Raw genomic sequence first — 21,984 nt, 5'->3', positions numbered from 1 at the left:
AACTGGAGGACAAATAGAGGACTAGAGTACAAGGGGGCAGAAGTTATGCTGCAGCTATACAAAACCCTGGTTAGACCGCACCTGGAGTACTGTGAGCAGTTCTGGGCAGCACACCTTCGGAAGGATATATTGGCCTTGGAGGGAGTGCAGCGTAGGTTTACTAGAATGATACCTGGACTTCAAGGGTTAAGTTACGAGGAGAAATTACACAAATTGGGGTTGTATTTTCTAGAGTTTAGAAGGTTAAGGGATGATCTGATCGAAGTTTATAAGATATTAAGGGGAACGGATAGGGTGGATAGAGAGAAACTATTTCCCCTGGTTGGGGATTCTAGGAGTAGGGGGCAAAGTCTAAAAATTAGAGCCAGACCTTTCAGGAGCGGGATTAGAAAATATTTCTACAAGTTTGGAACTCTCTTCCGCAAATGGCAATTGATACTAGCTCAATTGCTAAATTTAAATGTGAGATAGATAGCTTTTTGGCAACCAAAGGTATTAAGGGATATGGGCCAAAGGCAGGTATATGGAGCTAGATCACAGATCAGCCATGATCTTATCAAATAGCGGAGCAGGCACAAGGGGCTGAATGGCCTACTCCTGTTCCTATGTTCCTATGTCTGAGTGCAAGACATTTATTCTAAAATATAGGAATTACTATAGCAAGAAATATTTGCTTTTCTGCGTACCATGGGGAAAATAGGTTGCTTAGACAATATTTTAACAAGGCACCTCTTTTTTGTTTTTCAGTATTGTTTAGCCAGGTGCTTCCCTACAGAGGGAAGAAAATTCTCTGGCCTGGTTACCCTGTCCCATTTTTCCACATCTTCTCTGGTTATAGTGTGGCTTTGGCAAAAAGTTATCAGCAGGTAACTTATCCACTATCTTACCTGTGACTGGTGTGTTGTATGGGGAGTATTCCCAGTGCAGAACGCAGATCGCTTTGGGAGCGCACTTGCATTTTGTAAATGACACAATGGAAAACCCAGTGTGCCGGCAGTGCGAAATGAGCTGGCACAAATGTGTTTCTGGCACCAGTGTACCATTAGCAGAATTTCAAAAGTGTTGCCTATTGCACACACTTTCCATAAAGGTAACACTTGCTTTCTACAGGTGGTAGGTATGTGGTAATGTAACTTGTATTTTATTTTGAAAGATAGAAGAAGGTGATTATTTTCAACTGGCTGTTTGTATTTACCATTTGTTAATGAAACAGAATTTAAATGTCCTTAACTGATTTTTTTTTACAAGCACCATCTGGAGTAGTTGATGTGTGTCAAATCATTGATTTCAATTAGTAAGTTAGATTTGGCACAAATTAACAAAATTATTCTTGATAATTTGAAGCTTAAATAAATTGAAATAATCCAATTCAAAGAAAACAAATCTGGGTATATACAGAATTTGTTATTTTTAGAGCGTGAAGTTATTGTTTTGAGAATTTGTAGGTAACCAATACCAAGGGCAGGAGAGAGAAATGAAAGTGGAAAAAATAATGCAGCTTTTAAGATATAAATAAAAATATCACATGCTGCTGGAATTGAAGAGGAATCATGTCATTTCTTTTTTAAACCTCATAGTTCACTATTTCACACCTCAGTGCATTTGAATTAATAATAAGCAAATTAGCAGTACTATTTTATTTATTTCGTTGTAGTACTTGCAAAGAAGACTCATTTTATATGATTTATAAGTATGGATTATGTTTCTAACATAAATATATAGCAAGTTTGTTTTGTAGGGATAAAATGCCTAGGAAATGCTAAATAATCAGTCATTAATGAACTGGCATGGACCTGTTGGGTCGAATGGCCTGTTTCTGTGCTGTACATTCTATGTAATTAACAGTATATACCTGGAGTATGGCTCAGTGTCTAGTCCTGTGAAACTGGTGAACCTCGAGCCTTTTTAACTTGGGTAGGTCACGGCTATAGTATATGATTACCTCTAGACTTAACTATGCTGACTCTTCTGGCCAGCCTCCCATTTTCCACCCTCCATAAACTTGAGCGCATCCAAAACTCTGCAGACCTTATCCTAACTCGTACCAAGCCTTGTTCACCCATCACCCCTCTGCTTGAAGAACTACATTGGCTCCGGCAACGCCTCGATTTTAAAATTCTCATCCTTGTTTTCAAATCCCCCCATGGCTTCGCCCCTCCCTATCACTGTAACCTCCTCCAGCCCTGCAGCCCTCCAAGATCTCTGCATTCCTCCAATTCTAGCCTCTTGCACATCTCCGATTTTAATTGCTCTACCATTGGTGGCCATGCCATCAGCTGCCTAGGCCCTAACCTCTGGAATTCCCTCCCTAAACCTCTCCGCCTCTCTACACTCTCATAGAAACATAGAAAATAGGAGCGGCAGTAGGCCATTCTGCCCTTCGAGCCTGCTCTGCCATTCAATATGATTATGGCTCTATCTCAATACCATATTCCTGCTCTCTCCCCATACCCCTTGATGCCTTTTGTGGCTAGAAATCTATCTAGCTCCTTCTTAAATATATTCAGTGACTTGGCCTCCACAGCCTTCTGTGGTAGAGAATTCCACAGGTTCACCACCCTCTGAGTGAAGAAATTTCTCCTCATCTCAGTACTAAATGTCCTACCCCATATCCTGAGACTGTGACCCCTCGTTTTGGACCCCCAAGCGAGGGGAAACATCCTTCCTGGATCCAATCTGTCTAGCACTGTCAGAATTTTATATGTTTCAATGAGATCCCCTCTCATTCTTCTAAACTCGAGTGAATACAGGCCGAGTCGACCCAATCTTTCCTCATACGACAGTCCTGCCATCCCAGGAATCAGTCTGGTGAACCTTCGCTGCACTCCTTCTATGGCAAGTATATCCTTTCTTAGGTAAGGAAACCAAAACTGCTCACAATACTGCAGGTGTAGTCTCACCAAGGCCCTGTATAACTGCAGTAAGACATCCTTGCTCCTATACTCAAATCCTCTTACAATGAAGGCCAACGTACCATTTGCCTTCCTAACTGCTTGCTGCACCTGTAGATTTGCTTTCGGTGACTGGTGTACAAGGACACGCAGGTCCTTTTGTACATCAACATTCCCCAATCTCTCACCATTTAAATAATACTCTGCCTTTCTGTTTTTCATTCTGAAGTGGATAACTTCACATTTATCCACATTATACTGCATCTGCCATGTATTTGTCCACTAACTCAACTTGTCCAAATCGCCTTGAAGCCTCTTTGCATCCTCCGCACAACTCACAATCCCACCTAGTTTTGTGTCGTCAGCAAACTTGGAGATATTACATTTGGTTCCCTCATCCAAATCATTGATATATATTGTGAATAGCTGGGGCCTAAGCACTGATCCCTACGGTACCCCACTAGTCACTGCCTGCCACCCCGAAAAAGACCCATTTATCCCTACTCTCTGTTTCCTGTCTGTTAACCAATTTTCAATCCATGCCAGTATATTACTCCCAATCCCATGTGCTCTCCTCCTTTAAGATGCTTCTTAAAACCTACCTCTTTGACCAAGCTTTTGATCCCCTGTCCTGATATCTTCTTATGTGGCTTGGTGTCAAATTTTGTTTGATAACACTCCTGTGAAGTGTCTTGGGATGTTTTACAACGCTAAAGGTGCTACATAAATGCAAGTTATTGTGATTACAGAGTTGCATTACTTATTATTCTATCTCTTATTATTTTATATTTGTCTATGCCTTATTAAAAATCTTGTGTCTGCATGCATTTCCCATCTAAAAAAAACCTTTTATCTATTGTTACAATTTTTTGATCATGCTTTTGTGTCAATTTACCCATTGTGAATTCCAATGTCCACATTTCCCATTCAATTTTGCTGTGCCAGCTCTTACTGTTATGGTTTGTTGATGAACCAATCAAATCACTCAAAATTCTTTTTCCACATGCCATTTTTTTTTCTCAGCAACTTAAGTTTATAAGGTCCAAAATAAGATTTTAAACAAAATTTTAAAAATGCCAAAGAATGCATATTTCACAATAATAAATTTATCCATTCAATTGTTTTTTAATAGCTTCATTAAAAATTTTATATCAGTGCCTTGGTCTCTGTTAAAAGCCTGGGCTTCAACTCGCTTTAAGAACATAAGAACATAAGAAATAGGAGCAGGAGTAGGCCGTACGGCCCCTCGAGCCTGCTCCACCATTCAATAAGATCATGGCTGATCTTTGAGCTCAACTCAACTTCCCGCCCGATCCCCATATCCCTTGATTCCCTTAGAATCCAAAAATCTATCGATCTCAGCTGTGAATATACTCAATGACTCAGCATCCACACCCTCTAGGGTAGAGAATTCCAAAGATTCACAACCCTCTGAGTGAAGAAATGTCTCCTCAACTCAGTCTTAAATGGCCGACCCCTTATCCTGAGACTATGCGCCCTAGTTGTAGACTCTCCAGCAAGGGGAAACAGCCTCTCGGCATCTACCCTGTCAAGCCCTCTCAGAATCTTATATGTTTCAATGAGATCACCTCTCATTCTTCTAAACTCCAGAGAGTATAGGCCCATTCTACTCAATCTTTCCTCGTAGGACAACCCTCTCATCCCAGGAATCAACCTAGTGAACCTTTGTTGCACCGTTTCTAAGACAAGTATATCCTTCCTAAGATAAGGAGACCAAAACTGTACAGAGTACTCCAGGTATGGTCTCATCAAAGCCCTGTATAATTGCAGCAAGGCTTCCTTACTCTTGTACTCCAACGCTCTTATGATAAAGGCCAACGTACCATTTGCCTTCCTAATTGCTTGCTGTACCTGCATGTTAACTGTGTTTTGTGTACAAGGACCCAAATCCCTCTGAACACCAACATTTAATAGTTTCTCACCATTTACAAAATATTCTGTTTTTCTATTTTTCCTACCAAAGTGAATAACCTCACATTTCTCCACATTATACTCCATCTGCCACCTTGCCCACTCACTTAACCTGTCTATATTCCCTTGGAGACTATTTGCATCTTCCTCACAGCTTACTTACCCACCTAGCTTTGTATTGTCAGCAAACTTGGATACATTACATTCGGTCCCTTCATCTAAGTCATTAATATAGATTGTAAATAGCTGGGGCCCCAGCACCGATCCTTGCGGCACCCCACTAGTAACAGCCTGCCAACCTGAAAATGACCCATTTATTCCTACTCTCTGTTTTCTGTCCGTTAACTAATCCTCTATCCATGCTAATATATTACCCCCAACCCCATGAGCCTCTATCTTGTGTAACAAACTTTCGTGTGGCACCTTATTGAATGCCTTTTGAAAATCCAAATATACAATGTCCACTGGTTCCCCTTTATCTACCCTGCTAGTTACATCCTCAAAAAATTCTAATAGATTTGTCAAACACAATTTCTCTTTCATAAAACCACGTCGACTCTGCCTAATCATATTATGATTTTTTAAAGGCCTGTTACCAACTTGATAATGGATTCTTGCATTTTCCTGTGACTGATGTCAGGCTAACTGGCCTGTAATTCCCTGTTTTCTCTCGCCCTCCTTTCTTGAATAGCAGTGTTACATTTGCTACCTTCCAATCCACTGGGACTTTTCTAGAATCTAGAGAATTTTGGAAGTTCACAATTAATGCATCCACTATCTCTGCAGCCACCTCTTTTAGAACCCTAGGATGTAGGCCATCAAATCCAGGGTGTTGTTGGCTTTTAGTCCCATTAATTTCTCCAGTACTTTTTCTTTACTAATGTTAATTACTTTAAATTCCTCACTCTCATTAGACCCTTGGTTCCCCACTATTTCTGGTATGTTTTTTGTGTCTTCTACTGTGAAGACAGATACAAAATATTTGTTTAATGTCTGCCATTTCCTTATTCCCTATTAGAATCTCTCCTGTCTCAGTCTCTAAGGGACCCACATTTACTTTTGCTACTCTCTTCCATTTTACATACTTGTAGAAGCTCTTACCATCTGTTTTTATATTTCTTGCAAGTTTACTCTCGTTCTATTTTCTCCCTCTTTATCAATTTTTTGGTTATCCTTTGCTGGTTTCTAAAATTCTCCCAATCCTCAGACTTACTACTCTTCTTGGCAACATTATAGGCCAACATTAATTCACAACAGCTGTCCACAGCTTGCAATCACATCTGCACATTCTGAGCAGTTTGCAGAATTTCCCAGCATGCACTCTGTGTGTCTATAGCAGTTGAGTGTGTTTCTTAATCCTGTCAGGAATTCAGAGTTTGTTTGCTTTGAAACTGGAGACTGAATTGTCAAAGCTTTTATTTCAGTGTATTAACACTTGTAACAATGTATTAACAGAGAAAACCTGTGAACAGAAGCATGTGTGATTGTGGCCTCTTTGTTGACTGTTAGAAAAGAAAACACAGCAATTGTTTATGGAAAATTAATTTATGTTTATTGCTATTGAAAATTAATTTTAAAACTCTTATCAATTTTATAAGGCTTAAGGAGTATTTTTATGCATTTAAAAATTTGAAAACTGCATAAACAAACTTCCGAGCATTTTATGAGGTATGTCTTGTTTGTTTATGGAAGTTTATCTTCATTAATGACTGCATAAGTCAGCAGGTTTACTAATTGTGCACTAAATATTCAGCTTCTGAACTTATAGCGCATAATGGGAGTCTATATCATGAAACTGTGCACCCTCAGCCCATGAGTTTCTGTCCTTTGGCTTTAAGAAGCAGAAAGTTTACAATTAAACACTTTAGCAAAGCAACATAAAGACAGGAACTTGCTGGTGATGAGGAAAGTGGGAGAGGATTCCTAGGGCTGTGAAAGGGGCCATGGACGGGTCAAAGGTAGAAGCTAACGGGGGATTGGGGCCAGGTTGTTTGGAAGGGGCTAACAACACTTTGGATCCATTCTGCTGGGCTCCGTTTCCCCACTAGGCTGTTAGACCCTGTTCCCCCAAATACTGCCAGATACCGTCAATCTCCATACTGCCAGAATCTGTTTCTCCCCCTGCCTCCCCCACCATGCTTGAAAACCCCTTTCTCTGAAGTGCTGGACCCCCCGCCCCACGACATCTTCCCCATTCCCAGATCCTGGGACTCCGTCTCAGTGTTCACAAACCTTGAGACTGCATTTCCCAGGCTCCCAGAACCTGAGATCTTTCTTCCTAGTGATCCCAGAGCTCAGGATTTGCGTCTAGCTCTTAGAACCCCCCTCTCCAGTGTTCCTGAAATGTCCCTCAGTGCCCTTAGAAACTGGAAAGCCCCCCCCACCCACCCAGTAATGTCAGCTCTTCCTATGTCCCCTTACCAATTGCTACCTGTCCTGAGGCTGCCCACATACTGATAAGGCTGGTAATGCTTTTTGATATAATACCTCTTCTTCTGAAACCTCCAACTCACCATGAGCAATACCATGGGAGATGTGCTCATATATTCTTAAAAGTTTTGAGCTCTTGTCCTCTCCTGGCCATCTGATTGGCTCATGCAGTCCATGTCACTTTTTGGTGATCTGATGGTTCAATAAAAATCACACGGCCCACGAGGGAGAAACGTTCTTTTTTTTCCAGTAGTACCGTCAGTCCTTTACTTGCCTCTTGTCTGTACTCCTGGCACCACAGATGTCCCTACAGGCTTATTTATATTTCACACGGCCTACCCGCTCTCGGTTGCGGCATTTCCTGTTCTCATGTGACATGATCTCCCCACTAGCCAAAACCCTGAGCTGAGCCCCTCTGCTCTCAGGACTCAGTCCCTTTGCTGTGCTCCCTGGATGTGGTCTCACACAATAAGAAAGAACATAGGAACAGGAATAGACCATTTAGCCCCTCGAGCCTGTTCAGCCATTCATTGAGATCATGGCTGATCTGTGACCTAACTTCATATACCCACCTTAGCCCCATATCCCTTAGATTTTTGTTAACCAGATTATATCTGAGATTGTTATCTCAGATTTAAAATTAACAATTGAGTTAGCATCAACTGCCGTTTGCGGAAGAGAGTTCCAAACTTCTTCCATCCTTTGCGTATAGAAGTGTTTCCTAACTTCACTCCTGAAAGTTCTGGCTCTGATTTTTAGGCTGTGTCCCCTAATCCTAGACTCCCCATTCAGCGGAAATAGTTTCTCTCTATCTACCCTACCAGTTCCCCTTAATATCTTGAAAACTTCGATCAAATCACCCCTTAATCTTCTAAATTCCAGACAATACAACCCTAGTTTGTGTAATTTCTCCTCATAAATTAACCCTTGGAGACCAGGTATCACTCTAGTAAATCTATGGTGCACTCCCTCCAAGGCCAATATATCATTCCTAAGGTGCGGGGCGAAGAAAGAACTTGCATTTATATAGTGCCTTTCACAACCTTAGGAGATCCTAAAGCACTTTACAGCCAATGAAGCACTTTTGAAGTGTAGTCACTGTGTAATGTAGGAAACACGGCAGTCAAATTGCACACAGCGAGGCCCCACAAACAGCAATGAGATAACGACCAGATCATCTGTTTTTTTTAGTGATGTTGGTTGAAGGATAAATATTGGCCAGGACACCGGGAAGAACTCCCCTCTCTTCAAATAATGCCATGGGATCTTTTATGTCCAACTGAGAGGGCAAAGGAGCCTCGGTTTAACATCTCATCCGAAAGATGGCACCTCCGACAGTGCTGCACTCTCTCAGTACTGCACTGGAGTGTCAGCCTGGATTGTATGCTTAAGGCTTTGGAGTGGGACTTGATCCCACAACCTTCTGACTCAGAGGTGAGAGTGCTACCACTGAGCCACGACTGACACAATCCACAGCAATACCAGCATGTGCTCCCTACTCCAAGCAGCATTTTCAAAATAATATATATTTTGCTGCAGAAGTATTTTAGCACTCAATTTTTAAAAAATTTATCACTAACACTGTGAATCTGCTGAATTGAATTATTTATATAAATAACCCCTTACAGCACAAGCACATTGAGCATGCGAGTGCATTCATACTCAATAACACACACACACACACACACACCCCGAGCCGACACAACAGCAGAAGGATCAGGCATCTAAACCCAAAGCCATTTCACGAAGCCATTTACAGAAAGATTGAGTACAAGAAATTATGAACAATAAATACTAATCGCTTGAGAATTCAGTCAGTTATGAGAGCAGCTGATAGGTATGGAAGCTGTTGATGAGAATCTAGGCATAGAGTTTGGGCTTTGGGCGCAATCGGGAAAATGCGCGTGAAATTGGTTAAGTTACAATGCAAGGGGCTGATTTTCGGATGGCCAAGCGGGTGCGTTGAGGGCAGGGGGACTCTTAAAATGACGGAATCCCGGAGCGGGTTCAGAGCCCGGCTCCAACCTGCTGACTTCCGGGTTCCCCAGTGACGCATTCGGGTGCGCGCGCAGCTCCTGCATGCAGGACTCCCACCGGCAATTAAAGCCAGCGGGAAGCTGCTTTACATAGTTATTTAGATATTTGAGGTAATTGACAAACCTCATTGACAGTAGATTTTGGCAGGGATGCAATTTTGAAGGATCCTTAGTGTGTTTCCTGTGGGAAACACTCCCTGTTGGAGCAGCTGTATTTCAGCCAGCAGTCAGTGGGAGATTCAAAGGATTATTTGACAGGTGGGGGGAAAACCTCATTTATTGCAGCAGGGCACTCTGTCACTTCAGACAAAGTTTTGGCTGCAATACCTTTGTCTTTCCACTCAAAATTATTAATTTATACCCTAAACTCAGCTGTGCAAACATATTTACCTACTTTTCGGACCCCCTCAAACTCTCATCGTCAGGATGGGGGGCACCATAGCTGCATTCATCACTTCATCCGAGGATGAGCAACATCACCAGCCTCGCCAGGTACGCCGTCCACCTCCGCCACATGGAGCTCCACAACACAGTGCTGCACCACAGGCACCTGCACAAAATAGTCGTGCAACTGCACATACACCGACTGCAGGGTGACCCAATGGGTGGCATCAAGTGTTGGGTGTTCATGGTGAACCTCATGAAAGGAACTTATTGCACAACTTGTGGCTGTAGTGGTGACAATAATAATATTTAATATGCCATTAACAAAAATCAAATATAAATAAAAAACATGACAAACCGTCAAACACCCTTGTGCATCCCCTTTGTGCTCACAAAACTTTCACCTTAAGTTTACGAGTACTCCTACATGGTGCTTCCCCTGTGGCTGCAGCTGAGATAGTGGCAGGTTGCTCTTGTTCATGCCCTGACCGATTAGATGCTTTGGGCCTACGCCCTGTGGGTTTTGGTGCCCTAGAGGGCACCTCCAAAGACTGCTCCACCTGCACCTGTACAGGGGCAGACTCGGCCACCTGGAGAGGAAGCAGCATTGTGGGTACTGGTCGAGAGGGGGGCAACGGGTGAGAGGTGGGAGCGCTTTGAGTGGCGTCCCCACTTCCATGTCCCCTTTCGCCATCATCCCTCTCCTGGGCCAGGCCCACATCATTCCTAACACCCTACTGGACAACAGTTTGGAGGACATGTGTGAAGCCTTGTAAGGTCAGTGCTAGTGTACCTACCTGCCTGTTTAAGGCGGCAGAAAGTTGCTCACCCTAAGTCCGAAGGGCCGTTGTCGGCCTCAATGGACTCGTTGGTGAGCCGTGCTTGAAGCTCGATGGAGACTAGCCTTCCCTCCATCGCCGACATTCCTGCACTTACCCGTGACACTATCTCAGAGATGCCCTCACATCCCTGTGACAGTATCTCAGAGATTCCCTCCTGTACCTGTGCCACCATTCCACTCATGCAGGAGTTGGACTCCTCCATCCTCTGCGCGATTGTGGAGAGTGCGCGTGGCACCTGTTCCAGTACCTCGCAAATGTGCTGCTGCCCCTCGATCATTCTCCTTTAAAAGGATGGCCCCCAGGGTTCAGCATCTGTGTCCAGCTGAGCAGAGCCTGGAGAAGAATGCTCCCACCGATGCGGACTCTCCACAGCTGTCCCTGCCACTATTGTCTGCTCGTGCTCACGTGCGGTGACTCACCATGTGCGACCCCAACTAAGTGAGGTCGGGGACCCACCGAGGTGTGTGTATCTGCGCTGGTGGATGGCTCGCTCAGATGTGACGGTGCCACCTCAGAGGCCGGCAGGTCCTCTGAGGAATCGCCCTCCGCCGTCACGGCAGTCGCTGAAGGCCCTGTAAGAGAACAGAAGGCAATATTAAGCATGATGACAGATGTGGAGGTGCTGAAGATGACAAGGCATGTTAACATCACTTGCTGTTGTGAGTGCTGAATGTTAAAGTTCTGTCACCAGGCGTTTGTCGGGTGGCAGTCTCGGCGTCCTCGACGGACAGGCACTCGAGGGTGCGGCTTAGTTCAAGAGCCTCCTGCTCCGCGTCCGTGAGGACGACCAGATGTTGCGGCCCCCCTCCGGTTTTCGCCCTCTCCCGTGCGTTCTGGGCTCTCTTCTCCTATAAGGGGAGAAAGTAGAGAGGCGTGAGTGAGGGATGGTGACGTGGCCAACCGCTGAATGCACTGGTTTGGGTGTGGCTGACCGTGAAAGAGATGCATCAGAGGGTGAGTATGAGACAGAGCCGTGATATTGAATGTGGATTGGGTTGAGTGGTATTGGTGGGATGAGTACTGGGGAGGTGAGGAAGTGCAGGTAAGTTGAGGATGAGGTTTGAGTGAGTGTGAGGAGTGATGTGATAGAGTAGTGTTGGCAGTGCAGAAGGAGTTGTGCGGTGGGGGCGGTGATGTGGAAGACGGAGTGTCGGAGAATGAGTAAGTGTACTCACTTTGGCTAACCTAGTTAGGTCATTGAAACGCTTCCTGCACTGGATCCAGGTGCGGGAGACATTGCTGCTGCTGCTGACCTCCTCTGCCACCTTGAGCCAGGCTTTCTTGGTGGCAGAGACAGGCCACTTCCTCCCATCTGCTGGGTAGAAAATATCCCTCCTCCTCCTCACCCCATCCAGTAGGACCAGGAGTGAGGCATCAGTAAATTTGGAGGCAGCCTTTTCCCTGGTCTGCTCCATTTTATATTTTTGGTTCTTTGCTCCAGGAGCAGCATTGGAGAACTGCCCCTTTAAATAGGGCTCCTCCCGCTGACAGCCTGTGATGCGAGTGCACAGTCCGCCCGCTGCGCAGGTTGACGACGGGAAAACTGGAAGCCACGGTAAGTGCCTTCAATTTACCCGCGATCGCGTGGGGAACGGACGGATTTTACCCAAGCACCCAGTCGCCCCCCCCACCTCCCTGCTGCCATCCCACCTCCCTGGTAATATTGGGGCGCAGTCGTGCAACGTAATGGAGCATAATCGTTTCTCTCTTTTTCTTTCCATTAACAAGTATTCCTTGATATATTTAAGAATGGTAAACTGGTGCAGTTTTATTAATGCAGCTGAAAATGGGTTTATCACCAAAAATAAGCATGTTTAATAAGGGTGTCCAGTCCTCCACATGTGAGTAACCTGATTTAAAATCACAGAAAATTAATTTAAAAAAAACTATACTGAACCATTTCATAGTTTCATTGGTGTACACTAGTCAGTTTCTTAGTGAATTAAATATTTTTTGATATGAAAAAAACTTTTAAAATTTGCCTACTGGTGCCTGTGCACCTCAGAAAATGCTGCAAGAAGTGTGAGGCCCCTTTTCAGTAAGCCTCAGGTTGGGCGTGTACTTTAAATGTGACAGTCTCGCGTGACGGAACAGTGAGTTTTACTTTCTGAAAAAACAGGAAGCGCACACTACACGTGAGATTTTTAATATATTACAGATAAATAGACATGGCTGGTGCATAAGCAACATACTGATACATATTTATGTCTGTTTTTGTAGTTCTTAATGAGCATATATATATTTATATTTGTAACTGTATGGTGAGAGGCAAAGGTTCCTGCATTCATCCACCTGCAATGAATGAGGAAAACACTATTAATCTACAGACCTTGGGCTGAAAATTTGCGGTTCTTCTAGTTTGGGAATGTGAGGGAAGGACTGTAAATTAGGCTGGGACCCGGCCTTCCCCAATAGTTTCTGCAGGTCCTTGTTTTGGGGTGTTTGAGAGGGCATAGCCAGGGGAAGGGACTCCTGGACTGGTGGAGTATCAGTAGGCCTGTACGCCAAGTGAATGCAGGCATACCGGTGGATGTGGGGCCCATTTCAGGTGTGATTTCACATCAAGGAAATTAGAAAACAAGCAACAGTTCAGAAAGAATAAATAGTTCATATGTATAACATGTTGGTGTCAGAGATGCTCCCCCAGTGATGCATGCTGAGCTCCGGAGGTCATGGGCAGGGGCTTTCTGGCACTCGGGCCCACAGATTTCTGGCCCCCTATTTTTAAAAGTTTTGTCTGTGTGCAGTGCTAAGGGAGATGGGCTAATAGTTTACATATAATTTTATATAACAATGCAAATATATCCCCATGCACTTGTACAAATACATTTATTTCCTACTTTTATCTAGCGTTCACAATTCTATGTTTATACTTAATGTGATCTATTGTATATTGTGTGTGCTTCTCATCCGCAAATCTATTTCTAATTATTATAATCCCATAACCGACTCAGAGCCACACATTTTTTTTATTTTTACACCTGTAGTCCATAAACAGCCCAAATCTTTGTTCCTGATCTAACTACCGCGTGTGAAGTGTATACATTATTTATTTCCGTACTCCAGGGGTTTTCTTTTTATCAGTGACCAATTCCAGAGACTCACTGTGAGATTATATTTTGTTCAATCCAATATGACACTATCTATTCATACTGACCTAAGACTGTAACCAGGCACCAGACTCCCTGAGTCTCACCCTGGCCTGCACCCTTTACCCAGATCTGCCTTCCAAAACCCTGGTCCTGATGCACATTGCCCCACCTCATTCTGGAATTGGAAGTAAAATTTGGCTGATCTTCTGGTAATTTTTATAAGTTTTTATCTTTTTAACAATTTTCTGGCAGCTATCATCCGCATTACTCCAACTTGGTAGGTGACTTCATTGCGTTTTAATAAATCAGAATGCTTTATTTCTTTCTAGTAATGCTCTTATGTTCAGTGTATTACAATCTCGTAAAATATATAGTAGTTTCTGTGTAACACATGTTAAACGTGCATGCTCAAATTACAGCAACCATGCTCACAAGCACATTAAATCAAATTGAATTTGATCGCAAGAAAAATACTTAACCTGTTTCTTTGGTTTTTAAGGTAATTATTCCTACTCGTTCAAACTTTTCATGTATATTTGGTTAATTGAAGTGCAGGAAATAAATAATTTTCTGATGGAAAACAAATTCTTTTCATAAAGTTAACAGCAAAGTTAACCTTAATCTAGCACCCCTAGCTTATTGTCAGCTTTCCCAGCAACGAGTATGGGAATGTATGTGTGCAGCAATTTGTCATTTAGATTTCTTTTAACAGCATATGTATCAGCTATAAAGCCAGTTTATGTCATACTGGCTATGGTGATTAATTGTAATTAACCTTTGTATCTGTGCATTCTTTTTATTTGCAGTTTGTGTTTTGTATTTACAAGGAATTGGGAACAAAGAGTGGAGAGAGGTATGTAAGCAATAATGCAACTTATAATAAATGCGCCATTTTAAAAATTAACAATGGAATAAAATTTAATTCCAAAGCAATCACCAGAAACATTAAATGATAGCTGACTTACTGCAGTAAATAGGTTAGGCCTATAGGAGCAACTCTGAGAGGGCAGTATTGGCTGCTTATAGCAGTTAATGCAAACATTAAAAGTAACTGGTTGATCGTTATTTATAATATTCTTGAGATAGATAGACCATACTGCACTAAGCTTTTTGCCACCTTCTCCCCCGATTAGTGCCTATCTTTGCTGGGGTGGGATTTCTGCCCATCCCAGTGATGTCCCACTGACTCCAGCCATATTTCCAGCTCTGGTGTTACTTACATGTGGGAGATGAGCTCTACGGTCTGCCATGTTTCCCACTATTTGCACTGTTCCAATGTGGAGTGTAGAGGCTGCCTGTTGGCCTCAATGGGCTCGTTCCCTCAAAGACAGCTCCTCTTCGACCCTCAATTGCTTCTCATCTCCGCCTGCCCAAGATCCGCTGAAAAATTGGTGGTGGTGGTGGGGGGGGGGAGGGGGGGAGGGGGGGGGGATGGCGGGGGGAGAGGGGGGGGAGGGCGGGGGGGGAGGGGGGGTTTGTGGAAAGGGTAGTCCTAACAATCTTCAGTGCAAAGAGATTTCTCCCAACTTCTCCTTTGTTCTTTTAATGATCTTAAATTTATGTCATAGAATCATAGAATTACAGCACAGAAGGAGGCCATTCGGCCCATCGAGTCCGCACCAGCTCTAAGCAAAGCAATCCAGCTAGTCCCAATCCCCTGCCCTATCCCTGTAGCCCTGCAAATTTTTTTCTTTCAAGTACTTATTCCGTTTTGAAGGCCATGATTGAATCTGCCTCCACCATCCAGTGCATTCCAGATCCTGACCACTCACTGTGTAAAAAAGGTTTTTCCTCATGTCACCTTTGGTTCTTTTGCCAATCATCTTAAATCTATGTCCTCTGGTCTTGACCCTTCCGCCAATGTGAACAGTTTCTTTCTCTCTCTCTACTCTGTCTGGACCTTTCATGATTTTGAATACTTCTATCAAATCTCCTCACAACCATCTCTGTTCCAAGGAGAACAACCCCAGATTCTCCAGTCTATCCACGTGACTAAAGTCCCTTATCCCTGGAATCATTCTAGTAAATCTCTTCTGCACCCTCTCTAAGGCCTTCACATCTTTCCTAAAGTGCGGTGCCCAGAACTGGACACAATACTCCAGTTGTGGCCAAACCAGTGTTTTATAAAGGTTCATCATGACTTCCATGCTTTGTTACTCTATGCCTCTATTTATAAAGCCCAGGATCCCGTATGCTTTTTTAACCACTTTCTCAACCTGCCCTTCCACCTTCAACGATTTGTGCACATAAACCCCCAGATCTCTCTGTTCCTGTCCCCCTTTTAGAGTTGTGCCCTCTAGTTTATATTGCCTCTCCTTGTTCTTCCTACCGAAATGTATCACGTTGCATTTTTCTGCGTTAAATTTCATCTGCCATGTGTCCGCCCATGCTACCAGCCTGTCTATATTCTCTTGAAGTCTGTCATTATCCTCCTCACTGTTCACTACACTTCCAAGTTTTGTGTCATCTGCAAATTTTGAAATTGTGCCCTGTACACCCACGTCCAAGTCATTAATATATATCAAGAAAAGCAGTGGTCCCAGCACTGACCCCTGGGGAACACACTGTACACCGCCCTCCAGTCCGAAAAACAACCGTTCACCACTAATCTCTGCTTCCTGTCCCTCAGCCAATTCTGTACCCATGTTGCTACTGCCCCCTTTATTCCATGGGTCGCAATCTTGATGATAAGCCTACCGTGCGGCACTTTATCAAACGCCTTTTGAAAGTCCATATACACCACATTAACTGCATTGCCCTCATCTACCCTTTCTGTTACCTTATCAAAAAACTCCATCAGGTTAGTTAAACACGATTTGCCTTTAACAAATCCGTGCTGGCTTTCTCTAATCAATCTACCCTCGTCCAAGTGACTGTTAATTCTGTCCCGGATTATCGTATCTAAAAGTTTCCCCACCACTCAGGTTAAACTGACTGGCCTATAGTTGCTGGGTTTATCCTTAAACCCTTTTTGAACAAGGGTGTAACATTTGCAATTCTCCAATCCTTTGGCACTGCCCCCGTATCTTCGGATTGTTGGAAGATTATGGTCAGTACCTCTGCAATTTCCACCCTTACTTACCTCAGCAGCCCAGGATGCATCCTATCTGGACTGGGTGATTTATTTACTTTAAGTACAGCTCGCCTTTCAAGTACCTCTTCTTTATCAATTTTTAGCCCATCCAGTATCTCAACTATATCTTCCTTTTACTGAGACTCTGGCAGCATCTTCTTCCTTGGTAAAGACAGATGCAAAGTACTCATTTAGTACCTCAGTCATCCTCTCTGCCTCCATGTGTAGATCTCTTTTATGGTCCCTAATCAGCCCCACCCCTCCTCTTACTACCTGTTTACTGTTTACATGCCTGTAGAAGACTTTTGGATTCCCTTTTATGTTGGCTGCCAGTCTATTCTCATACTCTCTCTTTGCCCTTCTTATTTCCTTCTTCACTTACCCTTTGAACTTTCTATATTCAGCCTAGTTCTCACTTGTGTTATCAACCTGACATCTGTCATACGCCCCTTTTTTCAGTTTCATCTTACTCACTATCTCCTTTGTAATCTAGGGAGCTCTGGCTTTAGTTGCCTTACCTTTCTGCCTCGTGGGAATGTGCCTAGACTGGATCTGAACTATCTCCTCCTTAAAGGCCGCCCACTGTTCAATTACAGTTTTGCCATCTTTGATTCCAATTTACCCGGGCCAGATCTGTTCTCATCCCGTTGAAATTGGCCCTCCTCCAATTGAGTATTTTTACTTTAGAGTGGTCCGTGTCCTTTTCCATAGCTATTCTAAACCTTATGATACTATGATTGCTGCTCCCTAAATGCTCCCCCACTGACACTTGCTCCAGTTGGTCCACCTCATTCCCTAGAACCAAGTCTAGCAATGTCTCCTTCCTCGTTGGGCCGGAAATGTACTGGTTAAGAAAGTTATCCTGGACACATTTCAAAAATTCCTCCTCCTCTGTGCTCCTTATATTATTATTGTTATCCCAGTCTATATTAGGAAAGTTGAAGTCCCCAGTTATCACAACTCTATGGCTTTTGCACCTCTCTGTAATTTCCCTGCAAATTTGCACCTCTACGTCCTTCCCTCTAGTCGGTGGCCTATAGAATACACCCAGCAGTGTAGTGGCCCCTCTTTTATTTCTTAGCTGTAACCTAATAGATTCTGTCCTTGACCCCTCCAGGACATCCTCTCTTTCCAGTAATGCAATATTCTCCTTAATCAATACTGCCATCACCCTTCTCTATCTTTCCTGAACACCTTGTATCCAGGAATATTTAGTACCCAATCCTGCCCTTTTTTGAGCCAGGTCTCCGTTATCGCCAAAACATCATATTCCCATGTGGGTATTTGTGCCTGCCGTTCACCAACCTTGTTTACCACACTTTGTGCGTTTACACATATGCACTGCAAACTAGTCTTAGACTTTCTTTTACTCTCTCTTCGTATGATCCCACCTAATACTATATTATTACTTGCTTTAGTGCTATTTTTCTCCCTGATCCTTTGTGCCCCTTGTTTCTGCATTCCATTGTTACATCCTGGTGCCCATCCCCCTGCCAAATTAGTTTGAACCCTCCCCCACAGCACTAGCGGACCTCCCCGCGAGGACATTGGTCCCAGCTCCGTTGAGGTATAACCTGTCCAGCCTGTACAGGTCCCATAGATAGATGTCCTATAGATGCTGGATCTCCAACTAGTGGAAATAGCTTTTCCCTATTTATCTTGTCAAAACTCTCTGTTTTATTCATTCCTGTCACTGCTAGGATAATACTTCGAAATCTCTGTTAAGCTTATTTACTACAGATTTGACCTGGAGTTAAATATTCAATTTTCAATTAACCTCCACAGCTTTTGTAATTATGCATGAGTTTTTTATAATTGGAGTTTAACATGATATTATTAATGTTCACGAAACCATATTGGATTATGAGGATTCCTTGGAATGCAATACCTACCAGTATTACACCATTTTATGCTTGTATCTACTTTTTCACTAACAATGGAGAGAGGAAAATATGGCTCAAAATTTCTAATTTGAACATTTAAATTCAGTTTATCTCATTCACTGCATTTATGTATGAATCCTAATTATACTTCCTGGCAAATTCATTATGCATTTGTCTTATTGAATCTGTCAGCATATGCATAAAATAAATGGTGCTTTAAATTAAATATTTTTCTTTTTAACAGTATGGAAGAACAGAAGCCATCGACAATACTTTGAACCCAGATTTTGTGAGGAAATTTCTTCTAGATTACTTCTTTGAAGAACGCCAGAATCTCCGATTTGATCTGTATGTACATATGTTTTGAAGATCCATAGCTAAAAAGTAATATTTATTTCACTGATAAAGATGATTTGTGCCTACTTTTATTATCATTTTTTTTTCAAAATAACTATCATGGTTGAATATTTTTAACTGATTACACAAACTACTATGAATGAGCAAATATGTAGTCATGGGATAGTGACAAAAATTGGGAATATTGTGGCAGATTCATTTATAGGACTTTTTATGGTGAAATATGCTAGTCAGGAGAAGCTTTTTTTAAAAAGAAAATATGCAAATAATGTAGTCCCATATTGCTGTTTAAAACAGACATATATTTAATGATCATCACAGATCTCTAAAATAAATAAGTGGGCCAACATACATCTGAATTCTTAATTAAAGTGCATCTATTCTGTAATGTGAATTATATGCTAATTTGTTCTGTTTATGCATTTCACCAAGTTTGATTTTTTTTAACTATGATTCTTTACTTGCAAAATTATTAATTTCAAGGGTATCCAATTCAAGTGCGCCTGTATTAATGCTGCTCTATATGAGACAACATCAATTTTTGTTGGCGTGCATTAGAACAAAGAGAAATCATCCAGAGTGAAGGACAGAGCTACCAACCTCAATAACCAATAATTTACAAATTTATTGCTTTTTCTCTAGGGTTTCCATTTATATGATAATACCCGTTTGGTGGTGATTTATCTCATTATGTAGTTTTTACTAGATAATGACATATGCTAGTTAAAGTTTGGAATCATGAATCTTACCAAGCAATCCTGCATGTGTTATCACATTGCAAAAGCTTTGTGATAAAAGAACATCCTAAGGACGAATGAATTTCTTTTGAAGTGTTAATATTCTGTAGACAAATATGACAGTCAATTGCACACAGCAAGGTCCCACAAACAGCAAATGAGATAAATGACCAATTAATCTGTTTTTATTTGTGACATTATTTGAGAGACAAATGTTGGTGAGGAAACTAGACAAACTCACTGCTCTTCTTCCAATTGTGCCATTGAATCTTTTACGTCCAACTGAAGAAAGATATGGAGCCTCGGTTTAACATCTCATCCAAAAGATAATACTGCACTGAAGTGTTTGCTTAGATTATGTGGGCAAGTCCTGCAATGGGGCCTGAACTCTGGACCTTCCAACTCAAGAGGCATGAGTACCATCAAGCTGGCGCTTGACACCTAGAAAGTAGACCAGGAAAATTGGATGCAGATTAGATTTCTGATTGATCTATTTTTAAAATTCAGAGTAGTACGTAGATCTGAATGACACAAAGTTGCATTTAGGGTTTACTGTTGCTTATTTTTAAACTTTACCAATAGACCTATTCAAGGTTTTTTTTCTGTTTTTGTGAAGTCTTTCTATTGAAGGAGTTTTTCTTCATCAAATTTCACACAGATATAAAATTTGGTTGCAGAAATGAGGTAGACATCCATGAAAAGCTTAATGCTGATCGACTTTGGTATTCAAATCTGTATATACATTTACTGTATACTCAGGAAGGGGTTAAATCCATGCCTCATGCATAAATGACGTGCTGTTTTCTTCATGCAAACACTTGCCCTGGAAAGTGATGTAATTTAACACCATACATCAAGTATGAATAAATATACTAAGGCAATCTGGCATCAGCAGTAGTGCAAAACTAGTTTCCAGGTTACAGGCGTCCATAGTGCAATCGATTCATATTTTTAGTCATACTTATAGCAGACCATTTTACTTCTGTAGATTTTGTTCTGTAAAATCCTCAGACCTTTTCCTCTATTCTTATCTTGGGGAAAAAAAATCTCAAAGCATATGAACAAACAAATAAGGGCAAAGGAGATCCAACGTTACGTGACCCTTATATTTTCTATTTGGCATTTAAAATGAAATATATTTCTGGTTGCCTAGTAATATTTGTTGGTTGGGACTGGTGGGAAAAGCAAGGTATTCACAATCTTTTTGTGTACAGTGTTATATGCCAGTTGAAATGCTAAGTTTTCTTCTTGGGATTCTTATATGTGTGCTTTGATCTTCAAATCAGACATTTCCCAATCCCCAAGATTTACTTTGTGTAGGTAACCTTTTCCTTAAAGTAAATTTTCCATGTAGTGGAAGCCAAGAAAAGTATCTGTTTGATGGGAATGTATTTTATAATCGGTTTGGACAAATCTCCAGATTCTTAAAGAAAAGTGAGTCAAAAACCTTTCTTTTGTATAAATATATTTTCCTCCCATTTTTGTACTATGAATGAGCAAATATGTGGAGGGCTACAGTTCAACTCATGGAATATTGTGGCAGATTCATTTATGGGACTTTTTTTGGTGAAATCTGCTAGTCAGGATAAGCTTTTTTAAAATCAAGATATGCAAATATTGGCCATCTGGTTTCTCGCTATTGCATTTGATTAATTGAAACTTATTTTTGTAATTTTCCTCCTGTCCTGCTGTACCCATGTAGCAGGCATGGTAGGTGGGAGAAAATTACAACACAAAAGGGTGCGCCAGACAAAGAAAGGTGGGCACTGTTGTAATATTTATGACTATCTGCTGTCTTGTAAAACTCCCCCAAATATAAATTGGCTGGTTTCACAGCACCAAGTGGTAGATTCACAGGTAAATATTGTATCAGTACTAAATGAGTTGTAGGGGACATACTAAGAAGCATTTGCACTGGTGAGCATCTCAATCACTCATTTTTCAATTTATATTTAAAATTTACATTTTAACATCTAAATGTTATTTTTTTAATGCAATGCATATCTGACTGCTTAGGTTTTTTTTCACATGTTACACAACAAAACCTGAAAGAATGTACTGCAAAATCTAGCTCATAGCTCACACCTTTTATGGAAGTTTTTGTGGCCTAGAAAACTGGGCTTTGAGATATGCAGAGATGAGATTTATAGATTTTACCTGCCGGCTAGTGTAAAAACATGGAGGTAATCTTTGCTCAGGATTTCACAGCAATTTATTTATGGTGCTATAGCTGTACAACTGATTCTGTATTTTAGAAGCATGGTAAAGACAAGGAACTGTATTGCTCAGAGTGTCATATTGTACAAAGAATTCATGCACACCACATA

General features: G+C 41.9%; 1 protein-coding gene across 1 annotated transcript in view; it reads left to right on the top strand.

Moving 5' to 3' along the window:
- The window catches only part of LOC137341585 (copine-8), a 342,934-nt gene that overhangs the window by 88,886 nt on the left and 232,064 nt on the right, over positions 1-21,984 (top strand). Inside the window, exons 3-4 of the mRNA XM_068004804.1 lie at positions 14,414-14,460; positions 18,808-18,911. Of these exons, the coding sequence (XP_067860905.1) occupies positions 14,414-14,460; positions 18,808-18,911 (151 nt within the window). The remainder of the gene's footprint in view (positions 1-14,413; positions 14,461-18,807; positions 18,912-21,984) is intronic.

The sequence above is a fragment of the Heptranchias perlo genome, chromosome 24, assembly GCF_035084215.1.
Source record: "Heptranchias perlo isolate sHepPer1 chromosome 24, sHepPer1.hap1, whole genome shotgun sequence".
Lineage (NCBI taxonomy): Eukaryota > Metazoa > Chordata > Chondrichthyes > Hexanchiformes > Hexanchidae > Heptranchias > Heptranchias perlo.
The sequence above is the reverse complement of the archived record's forward strand: the minus strand, read 5'-3'. Positions and strand labels throughout refer to the sequence as shown.